Raw genomic sequence first — 23,105 nt, 5'->3', positions numbered from 1 at the left:
AAATCCAATTCCAACTGTTTTCTCAACTTGTTCACAACTCATTTTATTACAGCTTTCTTTTAGTTTTGCAACTTAGTTTAAAACAACCAACCAAAACACTCCTTGAATTCATTGCTTAAGTATTTTCACTAAAGAACGGCGTTTGTATTAGCAATTCTCTGCGGATACGACAAAACCCTTTACTATACTACAATTGAATCTTGAAAAAGATTTGAAAGTAGTTGTGGTAAAAAAACCTTTCAACAAAAATGGCGCCGTTGCCGGGGAATTGCGTCAATACAAAAGCATTGCTTTAGTTTTCTTACTTTGAGCAATTGTGAATATAGTGTATTGTTTTAATTTCAGTTAAATTTTCCTTGTTGTTACTAATCTCTTGTGTTAGCTTGTGTTTTCTTGTTCATTCAATCGACTAGCTAAAGAGAAAATAGCAACAAGAAGCTTCTGAATCACCCTATTCCAAAGATGCAACAACCATCCCTAAGAGATCAGGTAATGTGGTGTGATATTTGTTTTGATACTCACTATGTGGGTTATTGTCATTTCCAGGAAGAACAAGTTCCACCACCACCATACCTACCATATTACTCCTCAGAACATGATAAGATTGCTAGGCTTGAGGATACCGTGGTCCAATTCATGCAGATTTCAGCAGTTAACCAAAAGAATACCGATGCTTCCATCAAGAACCTAGAAAATCAAATGGGGCAGCTAGCACAACAAATGTCTGAATATGGTAAGGTTGTTGTGGAAACAAAAGAAATTGAAAAAGAAAATGAGGAAGAATGTGAGAAGGAAGAAGTAAAAGAAAAAAATGAAGAAAATGATCCATCAATTCACAACTCACCTCCAAATTCCCCAAAGGTAAAACATGAAGAGGTTGAGGTAAGCTTTGAAGTTTTTGATGATCTTCAGCATCACCAATGCAATGGTATGATTTTTATCGTTGAACATATAGATTATGTATTTGGTGACAGGTTTGATGAAAATATATCATTGAATACTTCAAAGAATGTATATAGCTTAAATTGTGAATTAGGGTGGATTGAAAAAAGAAAGAAAAAGAATGATTTTTGGATGGCTTGGAAAGGTTTTGATAGAACACTTGATGAAAACCAAGTCAAAAAGCCAAAGAAGCGGATGGGGTTATACTATAACCCTTGTTTGTGGTCACCATGATAGTGTTTGTGTCAAGCTAATGACGTTAAACAAGCGCTTCCTGAGAGGCAGCCCAGTGTTTAGTTAGATTTTCCAGTTTTCTAGTTATTTTAGTAAGTGACATGGTGATTTTGTGAAGTTTCACTTTAATTTGTGTTTCCATGTGCTTCACAGCTTTTGGTCACCTTATTGAGTATGTTCAAAGGCTTAGAGATCAATGAATTGATGGAAGTGCAAAATAAGGGTTATGACTTGTGTTTTACCTGCAAACTTGAGTGAATTTTAGTCCATGTGCTTTCCTATGAAAAATCTTCAACTGAAAGTTTTAATATGTGCAAAATGTGATTTAGAAGGTATGTGACTGATTGGTTTGCATGAGTTAAGTGTTTTCCAAAAATTGGGGTGTGAGGTTATGAGTTTCAGGTGAAAAACTAGTTATTTTGGGTCAATTTCTGCATTAACTGTATAAATTGCATCTCAATCCTTTGAACAAGCTCAATTATAAACTTTGATGTTGATCTTCATGTGTTAGAACAGTTTCATGTTGAACTCAGTGTATTTTAATGTCATATGGTGTGTCGGTTCATGAGTTGGACCGTGAATGGTGATTTGAGATAATACTATGTAAAGGTGCATCTTTGGCCTCTCAACAAGTTTCAAATGAGGTTTATAATTATTTTTGAGGCCTAACTTGAAAAGAGAGTGAGGAATGCAAGTTTTGAGGTAGTGAGTTGTGCGAAAATTGCATGTGGAGTAAACATTATGTGTGAGATGTGAATCTGATGTGAATTATGGTTCTTTTCATGATCTTTGGCTTCACACAAGTTTCCTATGATATAAGTATGTGATCCAAATACTTTGATGAAATTCACAAGGATTGAATCAAAAAAAATGAGGTGTTGACTTGTGTAATTTGAGTGTTTATGCTGTTAAAATGAATGTCATTTTAGACTTGGTAATTTTTGTGATAAACATGTCAATTCAAGTGTTGCACAGGTCCAAATTAAAGGTTTGAATGCTTCATAAAGGTTGAAAAGCAAGGGAAGTAAGAATTACAAATTTTGGAGATGCCACTTGTGAAAATTGAGAAGTTTCTCTTGTTTTTGCTGTCAAAATTCTGCATAATATGCTTAAGCCTAAAATCTTTTGGCTTAAGCCATTTAGAAAAAAAAAGGAAATTGACAGTGAATGACTGTTTATTGGAAAACTTTGGCTTAAGCCAATTTCTCATGAGCTTAAGTGAAAACGTTTGTCTTGAAAAGGAAAATTTTCTAGATGCATAAGGATTAAGAATATTCATCCTTGGCTTAAGCCCAACTTTGACTCAAAACATAACGTGTTTGTTTAATTGTTAAAGAGCTGAAGCACAATTCTTTTAGAGCTTAAGCACATCCTAACACATAGAAAACTCACTCTCACACACGATTCACACACTCAATTTTCTTTCACGATCAATCACACACCTTCTCTTATGATCATGTTCTACTTCCCTCATCCCCTATTCTCACCTGCAATAGTCAATGACATATTCTCAAGTTTGTTCCCATGTAAAGAGGATTAAATGTTGTAGATTTGATATCCCATTCTCTTGGCCTGCGGACATGCCAGCTTTGGAGGAGGAAGAGGAAAGCCAGAGGCTGAGAAGGAAATAGCAGAGCAGCGCATGATGCACTAGGAGTTTGGGGACTGATGAAACCTCCACACACCTCATAACAGAGTTCATTTTACATTTTGTCATTTACTTTTTCAGTTTTTAGTACTTGCAGATTTCAGTTCTTGCTTTAGTACTTGTTTTGGTTGTGATACTTGGCTTTTGGTATTTGTCCTGAGTTTTGGATTTGAAGTTATCCATGTTTGTCTTGTGTTGAATTTGAGTTACTGATCTGGTTTAAATGAGCATGGTAAATGAAAATTCTAAAGTGATGCATGATTGATGAGTTCTTTTTTTTGGAAAGTGAAAAGCATGCTTCTTTGAAAGATTCTGTGTTTGCACTCACAATTACTATGACATGGTAATTGCAAGCTCAATTGAATTCAGAGACATAACATGAAAATGTTTTGAAATCAAGGAGTGCAACCTGAAGCCGAGTGAGGGAGTGTTCTTAAACAGTTGAAAGCATGAGAGAGTCACCATTTGTTTTGCACAATTGAATTTGCTTGAGTCTCTTATTAGTATTGATTGCATAAGAATGATAGGAAAGGATCAAGGAAATTTTGTTCATTAGTATATATAGCTACTTACCATATAGCCTACCCTTGTATAGGAATATCTTTTGTCAGCCCATTTGAGCCAAAATTTTGAAAATTTTCTTGTTTCTTATATATAGTCCCAAGCTTAAAGAAAAACAATGTATCTTCCTTACTTTCTAAGATAAGAGAGCATTCATGATTAGATTGTATATAAGTGTGCAAGTTGGGGGGAGTGGAGGCTCTTGGCATCTTGTTTTGAAATTATCAATTTCTCTTGTGTGTTTGAAAAAAAAAAGAGAAAAAAAGTGTATATAAGAAAACGAAGAAAAAAGAAAAGTGTAGGATTGAGGAATTGAGTTGAAAGAAAAGGTTTGTGGTTCAAATTGTAAGAAAATGGTGACAAAGAAGAGATTGGTAAAGAGGAGAGTGGAGGACTTATGGTTTGCATTACATTGTGTTTGCTCTCTTGATTAGAAAGTATTTGAATATCCAGAAAAACCAATGTTTCTTTGAAAACCAGGCTTCATTACAACCCTATAAGACCTTAGTGATCCTTGATTTACCATGCAGTTATGATAATTGTGAGATGGGTAACAAATTTGAATTGTTGTGATTCAATGGTTGACATTGTGTGAAACACATACCCTACTTTAGCTTTACAAGTTTATTTGCCAGTTGATTGATACATTCCTTGGTTGAGAAATATTGGAACGTGATTGTCTCATGAGTGCATATTGAGTTTGCATAAGTATCAATGTTATGATAATTTTAGTGGGCATCACATATTTGGATTTGAAGTGGAAAAGAAAAGTTTGTGAAATCATGCAAAGTTGTAAAGCTGTGAAAGTGGATTGTTCATAATCCATGCTTCTAGGAAACCTTTGTATATATCTTTTTGTGATCAGTACCTTTTGTTTGAGGGCAAACAAAGCTCTAAGTTGGGGGCAGTTGATAAGTGCTAATTTTACCTAGTTTTCCATTGTTATTAAGGCACTTATCTATGTGATTTATGGAAAATTTATATCAAAGTTACTCTCTGTTGCTAAGAATTTATAGATTAGTGAATTTTAGCTAGAAAGTGTTTAAAATGTAATTCCAATCTCAACTTTTGTTGTAGGAATGATGATTTAAGGAACAAATGCAAGAAACCAAAGATTTTGAAGATTTTGCGTCAAAAGAGCTCAGCTTATTCCAAAAAGTGCTCAGCTGATTTATGGTGGAATGGTTCTGTCTTAAAAGAGCTGAGCTGATTTTGAAGGTGCTCAGCTGATTTTTAGTGGAATGGTTCTGTCTTAAAAGAGCTGAGCTGATTTTGAAGGTGCTCAGCTGATTTTTAGTGGAATGATTCTGTCCTAAAAGAGCTGAGCTGATTTTAAGAGTGCTCGGCTGGTATGAGGCGGTTTGGAGACAAAACCCATAAGTGAAGGTAAACAAATTCAGCTCAGCGCATGGGAAAAGAGCTGAGCGCCCTGTGTCACGAATTTCATATAAAAAGGCCAAAATCCCATCAGAAAGAGAACTAACTGACAGAACCAGAGAAAACCCACAAAGGAAGAAAGAAAGAAAAGGGAGATTGAGAACTTTCGCACCCTCCGTCGAGCTGGGGACACGCCGACGACGGCACGGATCATCTCCATCTTCTCTATTCTCTTGTAAGCTTTAAGCTTCCATGAAAATGGATAGCTAAACCTCTTTGTGTTGGGATTGGATGTAGTCTTTTATCTTGAATGTATCCAACTTGATTCTCATCTATAAATTTCTATTCCTATGTGTTGATTTCAATGATCTTGTCTTGTTCTTCATGCTAGTTTTAGATTGATCAACTAAAGCTTGATTTTGGATTTGATTGAATGGTGGGAACTATTCCTTTGATTCTGAAATAGATAAGATCATCTAGTGAGCTTCACTTTTAGGAATGAAATTGAAATCCATTAGTCAAGAAGCATCTAAGCTTAAAGCAACTTGTTTTCTAATTTACTCAAGGAATTGATTATTGGAAAGTGAGGTGATAATCCTTTTTATGAGGGAACTGTGAAAAGGATAAGAAATGAGGTGATGGAATCCAACGTAGGAAGTGACTTATATGTGAAGTCATAAGGATACTGAAAAGTTAATCGGCGAAATCCAATTCCAACTGTTTTCTCAACTTGTTCACAGCTCATTTTATTACAGCTTTCTTTTAGTTTTGCAACTTAGTTTAAAACAACCAACCAAAACAATCCTTGAATTCATTGCTTAAGTATTTTCACTAAAGAACGGCGTTTGTATTAGCAATTCTCTGCGGATACGACAAAACCCTTTACTATACTACAATTGAATCTTGAAAGGGATTTGAAAGTAGTTGTGGTAAAAAAACCTTTCAACAAAATGGGCAGTTAAATCTGATCATAGCGAAATTCCAAAATTCAAGATTTGTTGCATGAAAGGAAAAATTACACTTCCATTCCTAAGAAAACCTCCTCAGTTACTATATAATTTGATGCATGAGATAGATGACAGATACAAGAATTTCAAGGAGAATATCAGAGCGTACAACAGTTTATTTTCGTTCACTTCACTTGGAGGCAAGGAAGAATCTTGTATAAATGATGGAAATGGCCCTCCTCAGTTTATACTAAGTGGCCAAAATTATCATCGGATTGGAAGTCTGATACCTCCTGAAGGAGCTCCTCCTAAGTTTGCTCAACTCTATATATATGACACTCAGAATGAGTCTTCAAATAGAATGAAATATTTCAGGTATTTTGTGAATTATTTACAAATTTTTAAACAAAAACTATACCTTGAAGTTATGGTTGTTGATGCTAAATTCTTACTTTCATTTTTTACATCAGTTCAAGTACAAGGAAAAGTCCACTTGATCCTTCCTTAGTGAAGGACTTGACTGCAATGATTGACAAAGACAATGAATTGGCAAAGATGTTTCGGAGAGTTAGAGACTTTGTCGAGACTGATGGTTCTTCAAATTTCTATCTCAAATTGTATCGTAACAGAACTAAGGATCCAAGAACTTATAATATGCCCACGGCTGATGAGGTGACAGCTTTGATTGTAGGTGATCTAGACTCTATGAATGAAGGTAGAGATATTATTGTCAAGTGTACCGATGGAGGTTTTCAACGACTTCCTGAAAAACACCCTTCTTACATTCCTCTCCAATATCCTTTATTATTTCCATATGGAGAAGATGGTTTTAAGGAGAATATACCACTACGAGAAGATCACATGCAAGACGATTCCCGAAAGAGATACAAAGTTGCAATCAGGGAATTTATTTCTTACCGGATCCAACAAAGGGACATAGAGCATGGGCATTTAGTGAGCACAGGTCGATTATTTCAGTAATTTATTGTAGACTGCTACACTATGATTGAATCAGATAGAATGTCTTATTATAGAAATAATCAACATAAGTTTCGTTCAGATATTTTTAAAGGCTTGCAAGAAGCTGTAACTAGAGGAGATGTCCAACCTTCCTCTGCTGGAAAACGTATCATTTTACCTCCTTCTTTCACGGGTGGGATGCAATACATGTTCAACAATTGTCAAGATGCCATGGCTATTTGCAAAAGATTTGGGTATCCAGATTTATTTATAACCATGACTTGCAATGCAAACTGGAAAGAAATTCAGGATTTTGTAACTCCAAGAGGTCTCAGGGCAGATGACCGACCTGACATTGTGGCTAGAGTTTTCAAAATGAAGTTGAATGATTTGATGTCCAATTTGAAGAAAGGAAAAATATTTAGAGAAGTACAAGCAGGCAAGCTTTTTTATTTTTCTTCTTTTTCTATGTTTTATTTTTTCCTGTAATTTACTAATTGTTATGATAATTACATACATCTTTCAAAACCTTTAACTGCAGGTACGTACACAATTGAGTTCCAAAAAAGAGGGCTTCCACATGCCCATATCTTAATATGGTTGCAAGGTGAAGGGAAGCTTAAAACAGGGGATGACATTGATAAGGTAATATCAGCTGAGTTACCGGATCTTGTGTTATATCCTGCTTTGTCAGCAGCAGTTTCAAATTATATGATGCATGGTCCATGTGGGTTTGCTAACATGAATTCTCCCTGTATGAAAAATGGAAAGTGTGAGAAATTTTTCCCAAAACAATTTCAGAACTCAACTACAATTGATGAGGAAGGCTATCCTAAATACAGGAGAAGAGATACTAGAGTTAGTGTTACAAAGAAAGACATTGTGATGGATAATAGGTATGTTGTACCTTATAATCCAGGTCTCCTCATGAGGTACCAGGCCCATATCAACGTGGAGTACTGTAACAAGTCAAACTCCATAAAATATTTGTTTAAATATGTAAACAAAGGTCCTGATAGAGTTTCTGTTGAAATTTCTAATAGAGATAAAGATTCAAATAAAGAAAAAGGTGTTGATGAGATAAAGCAGTATTACGACTGCAGGTATTTGTCTCCCTGTGAAGCAGCGTGGAGAATATTTGCATTTTATATTCATGACAAGTGGTCTCCTGTTAACAGATTATCATTTCACCTTCCCAATGAGCAGTCTGTTACTTTCAAGGATCATGAATGGATTGACACTGCAGTTGAAAGGAACCAGGATATGGACACTGAATTTACGGCGTGGTTCAAAGCAAATTAGGAATCCGAACTTGGGAAGGACCTAACATATGCAGAGTTTCCCCAAAGGTTTGTTTATGATGAAGACAAAAGAACATGGACTGTCCGAAAGAAAGGATTTTCAATTGGGAGGTTGAATTATATTCTCATGGGTACCAGAGAACTATTCTATATGCGGGTCCTTCTTACAATTCAAAAGGGATGTACAAGTTTTGACAGCATAAAAACTGTTAATGGGATACTATACCAGACCTACAAGGAAGCGTGCTACATCTTGGGTTTGTTGAAAGATGATAGAGAATACATAGATGGAATAAAAGAGGCAAGTGATCTTGGGTCTGGACACCAATTAAGACGATTATTTGTCATGTTATTGTTAGTGAATACAATCAGCAAACCAGATGTAGTGTGGGAAGCTACATGGAAATTGCTAGCAGACGGAATTTTATATCAAAGAAGGAGACTTCTTCAAATACCAGGTATGTAACTTAAGGAACTCATTTAAACCATATGAAATTATTTTTTTAAATAAGTAACTACTAATGTACATTTCTTCCACAAGTAATTTTATATTCGATTCTTATTTTTTCAGACTTGGAAATTAGTGATGATGACTTAAGAAACACGTGTCTAATAGAGATTGAAAAATTGCTCCAAAGTAACGGGAGATCTCTCAAGGATTTTGATTGTTTACCTTATCCTGAATCTTCCGATCTACATCTATTTGAAAACAGGTTCATAATAGATGAACTTAACTACGATAGAGATGAGATGTCTGCCAAGTGCACAAATTTGCTAAATTTAATGACAGATGAACAAAAGCAGGTCTATAATCAGATATTGGAATCTGTTTTGTCTGACTGTGGTGGTTTTTTCTTTTTATATGGATACGGAGGAACAGGGAAAACATTTATTTGGAACACATTGTCAGCATCTCTACGGTCCCGAGGATTGATTGTCCTGAATGTAGCTTCCAGTGGTATTGATTCGTTATTACTACCAGGGGGAGAAATGCTCATTCAAGATTGTGTATTCCACTACAGGTGAATGATGTATCTACATGTAATATTAAACAAGGAAGCTTACGGGCAAATTTGCTTTTGTAGACTAAGTTGATTATATGGGATGAAGCGCCCATGTTGAACAAGTTTTGTTTTGAAGCCCTGGACAGAACATTGAGGGATTTGATGAGAGCATAGGATGAAAGCAACGCAGACAAACCATTTGGTGGCAAAGTGGTAGTGCTTGGAGGTGACTTTAGGCAGATTCTGCCTGTTATCCCAAAAGGGTCAAGACAAGATATTGTTAAAGCTACCATCAATTCATCTCAATTATGCAAGCACTGTAAGGTGTTGAAGTTAACCGCAAATATGAGATTAAGAACTGCTGGATCCCAAGAACTTGCAGCAGATATAAAGGCATTTGCTGATTGGATTCTTCAGATTGGCAATGGTGAATTTGAATCAGATGAGAGTGGAGAAGCTGATGTAGACATACCTACTGATCTGTTAGTTGAGCCAGGTGATAATCCTATTCTTGATTTGGTTAATTTTGCATATCCAGATCTCTTGACTAACATGAAGGATTACAAGTTTTTTGAAGAGAGATGCATATTGTGTCCGACTCTTGAATCAGTTTAGATGATGAATGATTTTATGCTGAACATAATTCATGGTGAACCAAAAGAGTACTTCAGTTCAGATACAGCTTGCAGGTCTGATGCAGATTCAGAGATACACTCTAAGTGGTTTACTTCTGAGTTTTTAAATGATATAAAGTGCTCTGGAATTCCAAATCACAAGTTGAGTTTGAAGAAAGGGGCTCCAATAATGTTATTGAGAAATATAGACCAGTCGGCTGGGTTATGCAATGGAACTCGCCTCATAGTTAATGATATTTTGCCGAATGTTATTGGTGCCACTGTGTTAACAGGAACTAATATTGGTGAAAAAATATTCATTGGAAGAATGAGTATGGTGCCTAATGATTCGGGGTACCCATTTAAATTTGAAAGACGACAATTCCCAATTTGTACGTGTTTTGCTATGACGATCAACAAAAGCCAGGGACAATCTTTATCACATATTGGAATCTTCCTTCCTCGACCTGTTTTTACGCATGGGCAATTATATGTGGCTCTCTCACGGGTGAAATCAAGAAAGGGTCTCAAAATTTTAATTCTAGATGAAGAACAGAAAGTAATGAATTGTACCAAGAATGTGGTGTACAAAGAAGTGTTTGAAAACATTTGACTACTGTGCTAGATACATCAAATTTTCTAGCACTCTATACAGGTAAGATTTCATCTTCTCCTTCTTATGATTGCTGGAAAATTGTTCCACACGGTTCTATTATACATTGCAATGACAATATTAATTTACATCACAGGTGAGACATTAAAAGGAATAGTTTTTAGCTGTTTATGTTGCTGTTTGATCTCAAAGAAATTGGAAAGGCTGGGAGAGTTTGGCAGAAGCATATCTGTATTGTTATGAGACTGAATATGCAGCGTTTTTTACAGCAATGTGAAGTCTGTGGAAGTGGTAATTTGCTACTGGTTTAGAGGTGCTGACGCGTGGTTCATCACTTGAAAAATATGACGTTGACTTGGATTAAATAAAGGCGTTTTGCGGGGTGCTGTTTTATTGTTTTTGATATTCTATTAGCTTTGCTTTAGCTTTTTTTTTCTTTCATCTTTTGTCTTTGTTCTTGCTGTGAGTTTTTTATGTTGTCTATTATGACTCTTTCTTTAATTCTCTATTTTGAACCTTTGTTTTAAAGCTTACTTGGGAGAGCTATGTTCCCAAGACTCTTTTATTCTATCTAATGTGTTTATCTTTTCTAAAAAAAATTAACTTTTAATTTTAAAGACAAAATGTCTAATTAGTATTAAAAGCTTAAATATTATTAAGTGTATAATCAAATTTCCAGTATTTTAGTCAAACTTGCATTATTGTCTACATTTTATAAAATAAATCTATAATTTCAAAACCATATCAAATAAATACAAATATATATCAAATGTCACCCTTGAATGCACCCCTTGAATGCACGGGTATAAAACTAGTTTGTGCGGAGAGAGGATAACAAATTTGTTGATTGAGGAGTGCCACGTACAGATTCGTAATGTTTTGTTGAGAATATGGTATGGTACCATTCAGCATTTTCCAAGAAAAGACTAGTTTGAACCACAAGTCATGTGGGTTAAATCTTTCAATACTGCAGCAGACATATATAGCTCCGATTTATACCTAAACAAGTATCACACAATTGGAGATTCTAATGAGATTCATAATCACACTTACCTACATACTCCTTCTTCTCCCTTACAAACTTTCCATAGCAGCTGATGACTCCATTCATTTATCACAATCCATCACCGATGGCCAAACCTTGGTGTCCCAAGATGAAACCTTCGAACTCGGTTTCTTCCGTCCCGACGGCAACTCAAACAGAACATACCTCGGTATCTGGTTCAAGAACATCCCTGTTCGACAAGTCGTTTGGGTCGCAAACAGGGTCAAACCAATCACAGGCTCTGATAACATCATGTTAACAGTGAACAGCACAGGCAACCTCGTCCTCACACAAAACAGCACGGTTGTATGGTTCACAAACATTCAAAAACAAGCACATACCAATCCGGTGGCGGTGCTATTGGACAACGGCAATCTCGTGGTGAGAAATGAGGGAGAAACAAACCAAGAAGAGCATTTGTGGCAGAGTTTTGACTATCCATCCGACACATGGTTGCCAGACATGAAATTGGGAAGAAGCTTTAAATCCGGTCATGATATTGATAGGAAATTAACGTCATGGAAGAGTCCACAAGATCCATCACCTAGTGAATTTTCATGTCCTTTACTACTCCATGATTATCCTGAATATTACATCATGAAGGGAACAAATATTAAATTGTCCCGTTTTGGACCATGGAATGGCGAATATATTAGTGGAATTCCAGAAGTAAGATACACTACTTCATCATCTACTGATCTCTCCAAACATAAACAAGTATTCTTGTTCGTACCCCTCTGAGATGATCAAAAGTAGCACAAGAGGGGGAGAGGTTTAAATTGTGCCATCCAAAAACTTTTTGATTCATGGGTTGAAGCAGATGATGATGATGATCTTCTCTAAATTATGAGCCAAAAAGCTACTTTGCAATGTCTTCATATCTTCCATTTCTACTTCTGATTCTTCTGTGTGATTAAATATAGTTGTTGGAGCGTGTTCTTCACATAGATTTTATCCGTTGGATCAAATGGTACTTTGTGTACTTGTGTCAGATGCATTAAATGCATAATACTGTTTGATGAAGACATTTTGCCGAAAAGATGTAGTATGTCATCTAGTAGGTAGCATAGGTCTGAACTTCTATCCATTTATGTGATTGTAACGCCCCGATTTCTCGAGTGTCACACAGTAACCAAAACGTCGTGAATTTTTGTCGTTTAATTAATTAATCTTCAATTAGTGACAAAAGTTCAATGTTACAAAATTCTTGAAACTTAATCATTTCGAACTTGCGGAAATAATCATCAACGTAAACCTCAAGCTTTATTAATCATTAAAAAGGGTATGAAATAAATATCCGAAAGAAAACTTCAAAGTAAATTACATCAAGTTAAAATATCCCAACTAAAAAAAAGTAATGGTTCAATGCTTCCAAAACTCGGTACTCTCAACCCAAAAGGAAAAATGGATGTCTCTCAACCCATCCATATCCTTGGCCTCTTCCTCTTTATCTTCTTCCTCTTCATCTGAAGTGTAGTCGTCATCCGGTAGTGGCTCGTCACAGAGTATCAGCTCCTAAGAATGGGTCGTCGTCGTTATCTTCACGACCATCTACCCCCCCCCCAAATAAACACATAAACAAGTAGCGCAAGGGTCAGGTCTCATATTCTCATAAAAACATTCACATATACATGTACTCTCATAAATAACAAGGTATAATAAGCATAATCTTTAAGTTATATCTCAGTCAGTCACCTAAGTTCAGTTAGGCTAGCGCCTTCACCATTCACAGAACCACCTCAACACCAATGGCCATATTCACGATCATCCGCAGATGAACAATTCTCGGAGGGGACACACCGTAAACCCTCAATCACGTGGGGACACACCGTACAACCCAAAAAATACAAGGTGACCGCAGTCAACCAAATCACGTGGGGACACACCGTACAACCCACAAACACCCTCGCGTGCAAGTAACTGTTTGTCTCTAACGGCACCATCGTTCTCATGGTACATAGTCTCACCTAGACCTATGTTCCATTAATCACATTTTCACTTTTTACTTGCAAGCGAGTTATTTCTCTTTCTCTTATATTGAGGCTCTAAGTCAAGTCTTCCTAGAGTCTTTTATTCTCTTCACGACACTAAAGATAGCAACACAACATTCACAGTGCACAAAAGGGAATTACGGCTAGGTGAGCGACCCTTTTGTACAAATAACCAATTAAACAGTGTGAAATCATTTAAGAATAGCCATATACATAAAATCATGCATATTATGTCACAACATCACCACAAGACAAGTACCAAGGCTCATGAAATCAAGCTTAACAGCATATAACTCACAACATCTCCTAAACACATGTTCCTAACAAAACTTCAAAACATTTTTGCAACTCAACATATTGACAGCAGAAACAGCTTTCACAAAAACAGAGCCACAGAATGTATCTTTCAACCAAAAATCACGTATGATACTTTTTTGGAAAGCTATTTTAAATATCTACAACTCTCTAGTTAAACACTCGTTCATTTGAGTCCCATAATTAGGTGATATTAGGCCTTAAATCTTACTGTCCGGAACAGGAAAGACAGCAGGTGTAACAGTTACTAAAAACGACCCCTAGATCACATTACTAAACCAAAAATTATGATTTTTACATGTCTGGAAATCTATTTCGAAAATCTACAACTTTCATTTTACTCACTTTTTCATTTGACAACCATAAACAGGTAAAAAGAGGCTCTGAAGTCCGCTGTCCAGTACAGGAAACTGGCAGCGAAACTCCCACCTCTAGTTTAAGCTATAAACCATTTCAGCCCAAGGCTTTAAGCTATGTTCCAGCAATAAATATCAAATCACATAGGTCTCATATCATAATAGTACAGCAAGCAAACCTTCAACCCAAACCCTCATGCAAACCCTCAACAATCAAGATTCTTCACAACCAAACATAGCAACAAGTCCCTAACAAACTACCCAATCCTAGCACCAGCCCTTACCTTGTTTTAGAGCTTGAAAATAGAAAGAAAGAAGATGGTTCTCCTGCTGTCCAAACCTCCTTTCCTTGCTCTCGGTCTCTCCCTCTTCCACTCGCGATCTCTCTCCCTCTCGCAAGCTCTCTCTCGCGCGCGCGTCGTGAGTGGTGGTGGCTTGGGCGGCGGCACTCCTCTTCTCTCTCTCAAGCTCTCTCTTCTGTCTTTTCCTCTGGTTTCTAACGTGAAATAGTGTGGGTGCAACTTCTGTTTTCTGATTCTTAGAAAATAGGGTTTTCCCCCCCTCTTGACTAAACCCATGCAAACCAACATGTGAGCTAGGGTTGTGTTTTACCTTGTTAAGCTCAAACCACTTAAACCTATGGCCCACTAATTAACCCTAATCAGGTCTGAATATAATTAAAACACAACTATTTTTAATTAAAAACCCAACCAAATTCGGAATAAAAATAAAAACACATTAATAAATTCGCTGGCACTTTACAGCCAGAACCCTGCTCGGTAAAATTCGAATATCTCGAGCTACAGAGGTCGGAATGACCTGATTCCACTTCGAGAATTTTCTCCACTTAAAGGGCTACAACTCTCATGAAGGACGTTTTCTCAAATGAGATTGTTAAGACCCTCTAAAAATTCACACAAGTTGACAGGCGTAATCTGTCCAAAACTCAAACTTAGCCAAAAGTCTCATTTTATTCAATCTATCACTTAAGCATTACATAAGTAAGTTTAGGGTCTTACAGTGATGATATGGTAATTTGATAGTGACATCATTGTACTTTTACTTTGTGCATTGTACTTTGTCAGAACATGTGATCTTGTCTTTCAAGACTTCTTCAAAGAGTCTATCCTGAGATCTTTTCCAATTTGAACATAATGTTCATTCGTTAGACATTGCAGCTTTCTTTTCATGATAGACATCTTTCTTTTAGATGATCATTTCTGCTTCATTGTTCTTCTTTTTCTTCAGCCGGTCTTTCTGCTTCGATCATTCTCCTTTTCTTCTTTCTATTGGTCATTTGGAACTAGACGATAACCTTTGACCAAGTACTTGTAGTTTCTTCTTAGAAAATGGATTTGTTCAGATGAATCTTTGCTAGATTAAGGTAGATCACTGTAGACGTAGAAGACAAGCTTTATTCCATTTCTTGATCTCCATCAACTGGCATCTCTCTGGAATTTTCTCCATAGGCAGCATAATAGGCATATAAAAGTCATTAAAGAATTTGTTCACTTAATTCTCCTCTACCATTGGAATACCTACAGGAAAAAGCACAAATTCCCATGACCCTAACATTGCTACAAGGGCAGTTAGTCGTTGTAGGATTGAAACTGATAGGTGTCCTGCATAGCCTTGAATTTGGCACATTTTCCAAGTTGACCTATCTGGTTCTTTGTGTGCAACCAAGGTGTAGATGACTCCCCGTTTCTCCGGCATGGTCCAAGAATGCATTATTTTCTCAATAGAAGATGTCACAATTTGTTTGGCCAGGTGGTGCATAAAGGGATCCAAGGTGAGACTTTCTTCGGATGATGAAATGCGCCTTTTCTTGAGGAAAGATGATCCCAGTAACAGATTTGACTTTTCTTCGTTTGTAAAGATTTCATTGTAGCTTTGATCTTTATTACCTTGTATGAATTGTCTTCTTGCATTGTCTTCTTACTTAATAATCACCACTTTCAGTCAGGGGTTTCTTGATCTCCATCAACTAGCATCTCTCTGGAATTTTCTCCATAGGCATATAAAAGTCATTAAAGAATTTGTTCACTTAATTCTCCTCTACCATTGGAATACCTACAGGCAAAAGCACAAATACCGACGACCCTAACATTGCTACAAGGCAGTTAGTCGTTGTAGGATTGAAACTGATAAGTGTTCTGGCCTTGAATTTGGCACATTTTCCAAGTTGACCTATCTGGTTCTTTGTGTGCATCCAAGGTGTAGATGACTCCCCATTTCTCCGGCATGGTCCAAGAATGCATTATTTTCTCAATAGAAGATGTCACCATTTTTTTTGCCAGGTGGTGCATAAAGGGATCCAAGGTGAGACTTTCTTCGGATGATGAAATGCGCCTTTTCTTGAGGAAAGATGATCCCAGTGACTGGGAACGTCTCTTGCGTGCCTGGAGAGGCACAAGAAGAGTCCTAGTTCCATTCGATGAAGAAGCTTTTGAAACTTTCGGAGTTACAAATGCTGACAGTGATGAGAGAGATCTTGATTTCTTTGGCAAGGGTTCAGTAAAGGTTTGATCATTTTCAAAGGAATGAGAGAGTTGTACTAGAAAAAGAGTTTCAACAGGTGGAGTTTCACTGAAGGGAGAAGAGATAGGGTTAGGTTCAGAAAATGACCTCAAATGTTTGTGTATAGTGGATTGAGGTGGTGAGACATTGATGCACCGAAAGTCGTACTAGGATTGCAAGCGCAAATCCTAAAAATAAAAGGTTTATGGAATCCACCAGAAAAGGAGATAGGCAACACTAAAACCCTAGAAAATAAACTGGAATCCACCAGAGTTTGAGAGAAACCTTGTTTTATAATAACCCCAAAATGTTCCCTTGGCTAATGCCAGACAACTACTTAATAGAAATCCTAATAAAAACAAAAATAACAGAAAATCCTAACTAAAGGATCCTAAACTCTTAGAAAGTACCTAAAAAAATAATAAATCCTAAAATATTTATCCTAACTTAATTTAAAATAAAATAGATCTTAAATGTATTTAAAAATACTAAAAATTATAAATTCCTAATTAATCTACTCCTGCAACAGATACCGCCAGTCTTATCAACAAAATCATTGAAATAGAATTCACAAATTCTTGTAGTAGTGAAGGTTCCATGGTCATGTCTACTATGGTAGTCTGAGACAATAATGATAATACTATTTGTTGTACTGGTTCTTGGGTTTGAAGTCGATGCTTCGTTTTCAAGGAATTTTTTAAAGTTACCAACTTTAGATGTTTTTGTTAGTTTTATTAGATGTAATTAATGTTTTTTTAAATTAAATCAAATTTAATAGGAATTAGTTGTATTTTTTATTTTAGAGACTTAGACACACACATATTCTATGCGGTGAGTTATATATTTTAGTACACATATCCACATATTTTTGCTAGTATAGTTACCTATGTTCATCGCCATACGCCCATACCTATTTAGTGAAATTTTACGCTACCAATGGTGAGTATTTTTTACAGAGACCTAATGAATTTGAGACCCATTGTTATCATTTGTCACTCGAGCGTGATGGTGTAAATTAGATACTAACGTACTTTGTTTACGTTCACAAACCTAAAAAATTTGAATTTTAGGTAAAATATAGAATCTTTACTCTATGTTAGTAGGACTTAATCATAATAAATGATTTGGAGTTCTATAATTTATGAGAAATTGTATTAAATGATAGCATGTTTCACATTTTTATTTTCTTACGAAATGAAAAATTTAATTTGTTTGAACTTTTTTTCTTGGTTTTCTCCATTTTATAGAAACATCTCAACTGGCTGAGATAGATCTCCCATTGTTTGATCTAACAACAATTGCTGCAGCAACTAATGGTTTCTCGATGAACAAAAAGATTGGAGAAGGTGGTTTTGGACCAGTATATTGGGTAAATCAATATTCCTACATTATTGTCACTAAAAAACAACTAATTAAAAAGTATGAATAACATTAAGCATGACTCGTGAATGTCATTTTGTAGGGAAAACTAACAAATGGTCAAGAAATAGCCGTGAAGAAACTTTCAAGGTTATCGAGCCAAGGAATGACTGAGTTCATAACTGAAGTGAAACTAATTGCACAACTTCAACATCGAAATCTAGTAAAGCTTCTTGGTTGTTGCATTCAGGGACAAGAACGAGTGTTGATTTACGAATACATGAACAATGGTAGCCTACACTCTTTTATTTTTGGTATGAAAATCAAGAAACTTACTATTATTAGTTACATTACTGATTATTGACATTAATTTTGTACACATCATACTAAACTTGAATATTCAATCTTTCATACCATGTCATAAAACAGATGATATTAAGGGTAAATTGTTGCAGTGGCCTCAACGACTCCACATAATTTGTGGAATATGTAGAGGACTTGTGTATCTTCACCAAGATTCCAGATTGAGGATTATCCATAGGGATCTCAAAGCTAGTAATATTTTACTTGATCAAGATTTAAATCCAAAAATATCAGATTTTGGAACAGCTAGAACTTTTGGAGGAGACCAGACAGAAGGAAACACAAAGAGAATAATTGGGACATAGTAAGTATCTAACTAGGCGACATCATGTTATTATATATACATATGTCTATATATATATATATATATATATATATATATATATATATATATATATGATTCTTTTTATATAATGATTTCTTGCAGTGGGTACATGGCTCCGGAATATGTTTCTAAAGGGATTTTTTCAGTGAAATCCGATGTTTTTAGTTTTGGTGTTCTATTGTTAGAGATCATATGTGGCAAAAGAAATAAAGCATATTATCATACAGATGACAATCTTAACCTAGTTGGTCAGGTAAGTATTTAAATTAATTTTAGTTCACATATGTCAAATACCAATACAATAAATGATTAAATTGTTTTGTGATTCAGGCTTGGACATTGTGGAAAGAAGGTATAGCATCAGAGTTAATTGACTCAAACATAGGAGACTCATATGTTGTTTCAGAAGTATTGCGTTGCATGCATGTTAGCCTCTTGTGCGTACAACAGAACCCAAATGATAGGCCTACCATGACCTCTGCAATGCTAATGCTAGAGAGTGAGATGGCACTAGAGGAGCCTAAAGAACCTGGTTTCTTTTATAGTAATATTTCACCCGATTCATATTTACGTAGTAGTCGTAAGGATAGAAGTTTAGCATATGATGTAACAATTTCTTCATTTGGTCCTCGATGAAAATAATTTTGTGGGTCAATTTTGAGTAAATTTAATATACCCGACCCTTTTTTTGTGGGAAACCATCCAGCGTGCTGGTCCTCGATGAAAATAATTTTGTGGGTCCATCTAGCGTGCTCGTAATGACACAGTTTTTAATCAGAAAAAATTCTCATTTGAAGGAGTATGGGATATTGAAATCATGCGTATAATATGGTGGATCAAAGCTTGGTGGAAGGAATGCCCGACCCCTTCTCTATGTATGATTTTGCACAACATTTTGAAAAGGTAAGACTCAAAACAGTGGCCCCAAAGGAAGAGGCGCTCTCATACTTAGGTTGAGATATTAAGTAGAAATACACTGGGTAGAAAGTGAGAGGCGCTCTCATACTTAGGTTGAGATATTAAGTAGAAATACACTGGGTAGATTAGGAAGTGAACTATGAACTGTGTTGTTCATGAGTATCTGTAATTTCTGAATCTAGAGATAGTGGATTTCCTTTCTTTGGGTGCAAACCCTCCAGACGTAGGTGAAGTTTCACCGAACTGGGTTAACAATTCTTTGTGTCTTGTTTACTTATGTTTTTTTAAGTTCCTAGTGTTTTTTACCCGCGCGTTGCACGAGGAATATGTCTATTGTATTTGATACATCAATTAATACTTTGATTATTAAAAATATATTAAACAACAGATGAAATAGATGAGTCAGAAATGATGAGCAAAGTGGACAAAAAGTATTTTCTTCTAAGCTTGATTAAGATCAACGAGAACTCATTTGACATTCTTCATGAACATGACGACAATAGCACAAATGATAGATATGAGGAATTACCAACATATTAAACAACATATGAAATAGAAGAGTCTGAAATGCTAAGCAAAGTGGTCAAAAAGTCTTAAATTGAAACCCCTGTTGCATAGATTGAAATTCGCGCAGCCGAAAAAAAAATTTGAATGTCATAATATATAAAATTAATTACTCAGTGAAGTCTTCGTACACGGTTCGAAAGGACCCTTCTCGTAAAATTTCTCCCTTTTGCCAGGAGCTGAAAGTGCATCTAAATTCCAAAGAACCCTTAACTCTCTGGCCACTCTTGATTGCAGCCTCACCATCTTGTTTCCTTTCTCCTGAAAACCATTCATGCTCCTACCATTGCTTCTCATGATAGTATACTTAAAATTTTGGTTTCAGGTGAAATCCAACATAGTTTCTGAAAAGCAACAAAAACCCATTATACATGAGAAATTCAGATAAAATTAGTGAAACATGTTTCAAGTCAATGTAGGTAAAGGATAGTCATCTTCTTTGCTACTCTACTGAGTATTTTTAAAAAGAATAACTAAGAGAATAAATCAGATGAAAGATGATACATGTGCTGCATAAAAGCGGATTATTCCCGAGACGGATCTGTTGGGAGACAAAACCCTGCGTCCTCCCCGCAATCAACAGTAGAAAGTAAAATAAAATGGGAAAGAAATGAGAAAATAGAGAATGATTGATGAGAATTAGCCTGAGAGAAGGGAGGAGAAGAAGAAATGGTGGAGATGAGAGGAGAATAAATAAAAATGAAAAAAATTCACATCAACAAAGCAACCTATCAATGATATTGCTACAACACCCACTGCCACCACTTCCGGCTTATATAAAGATGAGACAGGTGCTAACACTCAATAAAATTTTCTCTCCATATTCTGATTTGATAAACAAAAATATATTCTACTTCTGTGAACCATAAGGTCATCAAATCTTTTACTCATACTGGCAGTTTTACAAACTCAGTTGAGCAACACATACATGAATAGCAACAAAATCAGTCAACCATTAACAACATAACATGCCAAGTAGAATCACCAAAATGGTTAGTATTGATTTGTCTATTTCCTTCCCCTAATTATCCTAACTCAAAATATCAACCGACATTCACAATTATGAAATAATCAGAACTCTAAAAGGATTTTACCTAGAAATTAAATTGTATAAATCCTTTGGCATGTATCCTTCTCGTGAATCAGATTTCGTAGGTGGTCATAACCAAATCACAAAGAAGCCTAAAGACATTAGTTCTGATGCAACTTTCTCTTTAAGCCCCAACTACCATCTTCCAGGTTTATGAGATAGTGGCATAATGATATCAGTTCTGTTGCAGCTTTCTCTTTAAGCCAACTATCATCTTCCAGATTTTTGTGAGCATAAACGACTCCCAAAAAACTCTTATATAAAATATCAAGCATGCACATGACAATGCAAGAGTAATATAGGCGCTTAGGAAAATAAATATACTAATCGAAAGTGATGATTAAATTTCAGATTTTTTTGCTCAGGTTTGAATTTCAGAAGGTAAAAAAAGGAAACATATTGAAAGCGAAACATATGTATCCATAACACCTGCGATATGCACAGAACAATACTGGACGATTTTAAACTTATTAGTCAAGAAATCAACTAATGGGGGGAGTAATTTATAGTCAAGAACAAATTTGAATTCAAAAACACTAATTTCTAAGAGAGGAATTAACAGGAGATGATATAATATCTTTGAGAGAATAATTTTAGATGGTACTTGCAAATCATAACCGAGAAATAAACGGGATTCCATTTTATCACTATCTTCAATTAATCGAAAGTACAAACTGTCAAAGATTAATGATACCAGTGGGTGGTGGTAGATGGCAGGAAGACTTTCCCTCGCTCCTTCTTTAACCTCGGTCCCTTGAAAGTTGAAACCCTAGCTAGAAAACAGAACTGTGTGAGAGATAAAGAGGGAGAGGGAGAAAGAGAGAGAGAGAGAGAGAGAGAGAGAGAGAGAGAGAGAGCTAGAGAGAGAGTAATGAATACCTAAATCGCCTCTGCAATGATGACGATGGACGACGGCGCAACGGAGAACAGAAGAACGAAAAAGAAGGACACCACAACGCGATGGAGAAAGAAAGAAGAGGGGAAGAAACCACAGGATGAGCGCCGAGATGATTCATGAGCGTGGAGAGGGAGTGTGAGCACAGCAAAGCAGGGAGTGTGCAAGATGAGCTTACAGAGAGGGAGGAAGAGTGAACGAGTGAGCGGGGTTTCAAATTTTCCCCAAAATTTAGAGCGCAGAGTGTGAAAAGTTGAAAAGGTATTTTTAAATCTTATTACTAGGATTAGAACATGATTAACTATAGCCACGGTTAATGACGTAAATGTTGGTACAATATCTTATACCCACGATTTCAGTTTTGTCCCTCAAGGAATTAGTTACGGTAATAGACATCCATAGGTATATCATATCTATAGCCACACTTAATGACATGTTTGTTGGTAAAAGTATTTATACCCACGTTTTTTGTGTCTGTCACTAAAAATGTCCGTTGGTATATGACAATTTTTTTGTAGTGGCAGTTCCAAAATCAGGGAAGAAGAGATAAGCTTGGCGGCTCAAAATTATGGTTTGAAGTAGCTCTAAAGGGCCATGAGGATAATCGGTGTGGCTGTGAGTAGCGGAAAAAATCGGTTTCAAGATTTGTTATGGAAATAAATTTTAGGTGAAGAAAAAGTTTATTTTTAGAGTATTAATTAAATTTTATGGTATTTTATTGAATTTTCGGATTTTTATTTAATTCATAATTTTATGAGTTTTTATTGTGATTTGATAGATTTTGATAGTTTTTATTAATTCATTTTTATGGTATTTTTATGTTTTTTTTATTTAATCTAGGTAAATCTTAGATAATTAGGGCAAATCTTTTAAAATTCGGTTTCAAAATAAAATAATACAACATAAGAGAAGTTATCTAATGGAATGACACGTGAAATTTTTATATGAGAATTAACCTGAGAATGACACGTCACTGAGAATTAACCTGAGAATGACACGTCACTAAATCATCCTGATAGAAGTTTTTCTTTTCTAATATATATTGGTTGCTGTAACTGTTAGTCGATTGTCGAATCTGTTGTCACAACATCGCGTAGGATATCTATTCTAAGGTCTTTGTTAGGAAACAAAATCAACCATAAAAGAGTTTTCATGGTTTGACT

General features: G+C 35.7%; 1 protein-coding gene, 1 long non-coding RNA gene and 1 pseudogene across 2 annotated transcripts; 2 read left to right on the top strand and 1 right to left on the bottom strand.

The window, feature by feature from the left end:
- Positions 1-462: 462 nt before the first annotated feature.
- LOC130743614 (uncharacterized) lies at positions 463-10,201 on the top strand (annotated as a pseudogene).
- A 935-nt stretch (positions 10,202-11,136) lies between these two features.
- Positions 11,137-19,141, top strand: LOC130743613 (uncharacterized). The gene is made up of 8 exons (XM_057595853.1): positions 11,137-11,986; positions 16,209-16,431; positions 17,385-17,436; positions 17,676-17,797; positions 17,891-18,101; positions 18,217-18,454; positions 18,578-18,728; positions 18,806-19,141. Exons 1-8 carry the CDS (start codon positions 11,232-11,234, stop codon positions 19,109-19,111), a joined length of 2,058 nt encoding a protein of 685 aa, XP_057451836.1. The 5' UTR covers positions 11,137-11,231; the 3' UTR covers positions 19,112-19,141.
- Positions 19,142-19,973: 832 nt separating this feature from the next.
- LOC130743156 (uncharacterized) lies at positions 19,974-22,917 on the bottom strand. The gene is made up of 3 exons (XR_009021371.1): positions 21,927-22,917; positions 21,052-21,820; positions 19,974-20,301 (listed from the first exon to the last, which is right to left on the bottom strand). It is a non-coding gene; the product is annotated as an uncharacterized LOC130743156 (long non-coding RNA).
- Positions 22,918-23,105: the final 188 nt, after the last annotated feature.

This window comes from Lotus japonicus, chromosome 3, assembly GCF_012489685.1.
Source record: "Lotus japonicus ecotype B-129 chromosome 3, LjGifu_v1.2".
Taxonomy (NCBI): Eukaryota; Viridiplantae; Streptophyta; class Magnoliopsida; order Fabales; family Fabaceae; genus Lotus; species Lotus japonicus.
This window is presented reverse-complemented; position numbering and strand designations above follow the sequence as displayed.

Excerpts from the sequence above, each read along its gene's own strand:
- LOC130743613 (XM_057595853.1), top strand. The coding sequence starts at position 11,232 with ATGAGATTCATAATCACACTTACCTACATACTCCTTCTTCTCCCTTAC. Across the intron at positions 11,987-16,208 it reads TTCTTGTTCGTACCCCTCTG|GTGGTGCATAAAGGGATCCA; the intron begins AGATGATCAAAA and ends TTTTTTTGCCAG. Across the intron at positions 17,437-17,675 it reads TTTGTCACTCGAGCGTGATG|AAACATCTCAACTGGCTGAG; the intron begins GTGTAAATTAGA and ends TCCATTTTATAG.